Source organism: Siphateles boraxobius, unplaced genomic scaffold (assembly GCF_051911475.1).
Source record: "Siphateles boraxobius isolate OS27281-9 unplaced genomic scaffold, OSU_SipBor_1 74, whole genome shotgun sequence".
Lineage (NCBI taxonomy): Eukaryota > Metazoa > Chordata > Actinopteri > Cypriniformes > Leuciscidae > Siphateles > Siphateles boraxobius.
Window position 1 is genome coordinate 285,001 of NW_027509202.1, and position 5,000 is coordinate 290,000.

Consider the following 5,000-nt stretch of genomic DNA (forward strand, 5'->3'; position numbering starts at 1 on the left):
TTTGGTCATATGCCCCACCCACTTCATTCATAGGTCCCACCCACTTTGGTCATATGCCCCACCCACTTCATTCATAGGCCCCGCCCACTGGCATTTGGTCTCTTAATGACTGACACACTGCAAAAATTATTTTCTTAGTATTTTTGTCTTGTTTCCAGTCCAAATATCAAACAATTCTTAAATCAAGATGCATTTACTAAAGTAGTAAAATGCCATAAAATATTATATCTTGTTTTCTGGGCAAATAAATCAAAATTCAGTGAGTTTGAAAGCGAGTTTGTTTCTGTTTGAATTAAGATTATTTTTCTTACCCCATTGGCAGATAATTTAGCTTTTTTTAAGCAACAACTCAATTAATTTTGATTAGAATTTAAGTTAATGGAATTAATTCCAGAAAACAAGACATAGTATCTTATGGCATTTTACTCATCTAGTAAATGCATCTTGATTTAGGAATTTTTTAGATATTTGGACTGGAAACAAGACAAAAATACTAAGTAAGAAAGCATTTTTTCAGTGTATTTGGATGTGAGCGTCGCGTCAGAAGCAAACAGAAGCCATTACACTGACTGACGCGGATACACTGATACAGTATACAGATGTGTGTTCAGTTTCTGACAACAGGACAAACGAAAGAGTGAAAGAACATTCGTCCAGTTTAATCGGCTGGTTTGAGTCTCTGCACAGGCTTCAGAAGATCCCAGCGGCAGAAACTAGCGGATGGTTTATTCTAATGGCGTCACAGGATTATATGTGTAATGAAGAGTCGCAGAGAAACTTTGATTGACAGATGAAGCAGTGACTGCATTGAATCGGCATCGCAAACCAGAAGTGAATGATTTCATAATGCTTCCTCTGTAAATGATGGTTTTATATGGATAATGTTTTCAATAGCGAGTGAGTGTTGCAGTGACGTTAGCCAATCACAACAGTGTGTGTTTACTGACAGCCTTAAAGGAGCCGCGCATCAAAACTGAACAATTCACACAGAGGCTCAGAATGAGAGTGGAAAATAATCGTTTCGTTTTTTGTGCAAATTAACATTATAACTAGTGCTGTGCAACAATTAATCGCATCCTAAATAAAAGTTTGAGTTTGCATAATACACGTGTGTAGTGTGTATAATTATTTTGTATATAAATACACGCATTTACATATTTAAGAGAGAGAAAATATATATATATAAAATAAATTATACATAAATATTTATTCATGCAAATATTTCTCAAATATATACATGCATATATTATGAAAACACAAACTTTTATATTGGATGCGATTAATCGTTGCACAGCACTAAACTGAACCTCAAGGAACAAAAAAAAATCCATGTCATAACTACCTTTAACCCCTTTAAATAGTGTTTTTAGGCTTTAATATTCACAAACACAAGTCAATACCGCCATATGATTCAGTGTGCAGCCATACCTTTGATTTATTCATCCAAAAATTGCCACATTCTGTGACATTCGACATTATACTGTAACTAAAATGTTTACGACTGGATTCTGTGTTTCCGTCTGAAATCATAGAGCCCCAAATGTGTGTTTTTCAGGAATCCTACCATCCCCTCCAAGACTTTCCCGAAGACCACGTGTTTCCCGTCGAGCCACGGCGCTCTGGCTAACGTGATGAAGAACTGCGAGCCGTTGGTGTCAGGCCCGGCGTTCGCCATACTGACCCAGCCGGCCCCCAGATGCCGGAGCCGGAAGCTCTCGTCCGCAAACGTGCTTCCATAGATGCTTTTCCCTGGAGGACACAACCGAGGATAAGAGTCGACGGAAACATCATTTATCACGGATAAGCAGCGTTTTCTGTGAGGAATTATTCACTGATAATCTCTCCAATACGTGTCACATTACGTGAATATTTACTTACAGCGTTAGCTCACCCAAAAATTACTCTCGTTGATGTCGTTCCAAACCCGTAAGACTTTCGTTCATCTTCGGAACACAAATGAAGATATTTTTGATGAGTTTTGAGAGCTTTCTGTCCCTCGATTGACAGAAATGTCATTGCAACTTTCAAGGTCCAGAAAGGTAGTAAAGACATCATTAATATAGTCCATGTGACTCCAGTGGTACAACCTTAATATAATGAAGCAATGAGAATACTTTTTTGTGCGGAAAAAAGACACGAAAAAGTATTTTCATCACTTCATAATATTAAGGTTGAACCACTGTAGTCACATGGACTATTTTAATTATGTTTTTAATTAATGACAGAATTTTATTTTTTGGGTGAACTAACCCTTTAAAGCGGCTGTATGTAAGAATATTCATGTATAGAAGTTATGAGAGCGGCAGCATTTGTTTTCAGAAAAACACACAAAATGCATCTAAAACAGGAAAGAGCTTTTAGATTGACTGGACAACTAGATTTGACAAGAAATCTGAGGAGTATTTTTACACACTGCTGAAAGATACAGAACAGAGAAGCAAATGGATTCGCTACGGTTCACAAAAACAACAGAGAACGGTGGATTTACAGTTATTATTTTGTGTCGATATGCTGAATTTAGGGGTAAAATCATACGCTATATATTGTATTGTTATATATTGTATTGACAACTCATCAATTACATATTTACTGTCGTATATTCTGCATATTTGGATGTTTTTAAATAAACACTGACAAAAAACTAAGTTTTAGGGCTGGACGATATGATGATATATATAACATTAATATAAGTGTATACAGTGATTTACAGTGATTACATGGATTTTGATAAAGCGTAGATTTAGATTGTATTTATATAAAGCGATTACAGGCAAATTTGCTTTATGTATTTCCCCGGCGTTGAAATCACGCTCATATAAATGTCAGGAAACACGATTTCTGTCTGCATGTCGATATCCATGATCACTGGATCTTTGGTAAGTTGTAAGAAACACTATATCGAGTCCAAGCTTTAGTTTAAACTGGATTTAATAGAGGAAACTGCGAAAACAACACTAAAACAAACGATTATCAGTCACTCAGCGGCTCTTCTGACACTCAGTGTTCCTGCGGGAAAGTGACATCAGTGCATAAACATCTATTAATCGCTTTTTTATTGCCAATGTGTGAACAGCTTTTAATGAAACTTAAAAAAATACTTCCTAGGTTTTCTATTTAAGCCTGTAGACTGGTTTTTATGTGAAATATCAATATGTAAAAATCAGAAGGATGTGGCGTTTACGCTCATGTGTCGGGAGCGTAAACGCCACATCCTTCTGATTGCTTATACAATGCTTATGAATGCTTAAACAATGTATGCTTATACTATGAATGCTTATACTATGAATGCTTATACAATGTTCAGGGTAAGAGCCGTTCTGTGCTGTAATGTCAATGTGTCATTCATAGAAAATTGATTAATTCAAACTAGAGCTGTAGTACTCGAGTCCGGTCTCGGACTCGGACTTGTCTCGGCCTCGGCCACTGGTCTTGGCAAGTATGGTTTTTGGTCTCGACCGAGTCCAGGTGTCTTTATTATGTTCCCAGTAAGCACACATAAAAGCCGTTTATTGCTCTGGTGTGAGCCGCGATTGCATCAGAACCAGCCAGTCGTCGAGATAATTCAGCACGCGCACTCCCCGGAGTCAGAGGATTCGACTAGTCTTGGACTCGAATAGTCCTGGTCTTGGAATTGTCTTGGACTCGACTAGTCCTGGTTTTGGAATTGTCTTGGACTTGACTAGTTCTGGTCTTGGACTCAACTAGTCCTAGTCTTGGACTTGACTAGTTCTGGTCTTGGACTCAACTAGTCCTAGTCTTGGACTTGTCTTGGACTCAACTAGTCCTGGTCTTGGACTTGTCTTGGACTCAACTAGTCCTGGTCTTGGACTTGTCTTGGATTCGACTAGTCCTGGTCTTGAATTGTCTTGGACTCGACTAGTCCTGGTCTTGGACCTGTTTTGGACTCGACTAGTCCTGGTCTTGGAATTGTCTTGGACTCCACTAGTCCTGGTCTTGGAATTGTTTTGGACTCGACTAGTCCTGGTCTTGGAATTGTCTTGGACTCGACTAGTCCTGGTCATGGACACGACTAGTCCTGGTCTTGGACACGACTAGTCCTGGTCTTGGACACGACTAGTGCTGGTCTTGGACACGACTAGTCCTGGTCTTGGACACGACTAGTGCTGGTCTTGGACACGACTAGTCCTGGTCTTGAACACGACTAGTCCTGGTCTTGGAATTGTCTTGGACTCGACTAGTCCTGGTCTTGGAATTGTCTTGGACTCTACTAGTCCTGGTCTTGGACTTGACTAGTCCTGGTCTTGGAATTGTCTTGGACTCGACTAGTCCTGGTCTTGGAATTGTCTTGGACTCGACTAGTCCTGGTATTGGACTCGACTAGTCCCGGTCTTGGAATTGTCTTGGACTTGACTAGTCCTGGTCTTGGAATTGTCTTGGACTCGCCTAGTCTTGGTCTTGGAATTATCTTGGACTCGACTAGTCCTGGTCTTGGAATTGTCTTGGACTCGACTAGTCCTGGTCTTGGACTCGACTAGTCCTGGTCATGGAATTGTCTTGGACTCGACTAGTCCTGGTCTTGGAATTGTCTTGGACTCGACTAGTCCTGGTCTTGGACTCGACTAGTCCTGGTCTTGGAATTGTCTTGGACTCGACTAGTCCTGGTCTTGGACTCAACTAGTCCTGGTCTTGGAATTGTCTTGGACTCGACTAGTCCTGGTATTGGACTCGACTAGTCCTGGTATTGGACTCGACTAGTCCTGGTCTTGGACTCGACTAGTCCTGGTATTGGACTCGACTAGTCCTGGTATTGGACTCGACTAGTCCTGGTCTTGGACTCGACTAGTCCTGGTCTTGGAATTGTCTTGGACTTGACTAGTCATGGTCTTGGAATTGTCTTGGACTCGCCTAGTCCTGGTCTTGGAATTGTCTTGGACTCGACTACTCCTGGTCTTGGACTCGACTAGTCCTGGTCTTGGAATTTTCTTGGACTCGACTAGTCCTGGTATTGGACTCGACTAGTCCTGGTCTTGGACTCGACT

The 5,000-nt window shown here is 40.5% G+C and overlaps 1 protein-coding gene across 1 annotated transcript in view; it reads right to left on the reverse strand.

Moving 5' to 3' along the window:
• ppic (peptidylprolyl isomerase C) overlaps positions 1-5,000 on the reverse strand; it is an 11,946-nt gene that overhangs the window by 1,677 nt on the left and 5,269 nt on the right. The window contains exon 4 of the mRNA XM_077217523.1: positions 1,565-1,749. Within this exon, the coding sequence (XP_077073638.1) occupies positions 1,565-1,749 (185 nt within the window). The remainder of the gene's footprint in view (positions 1-1,564; positions 1,750-5,000) is intronic.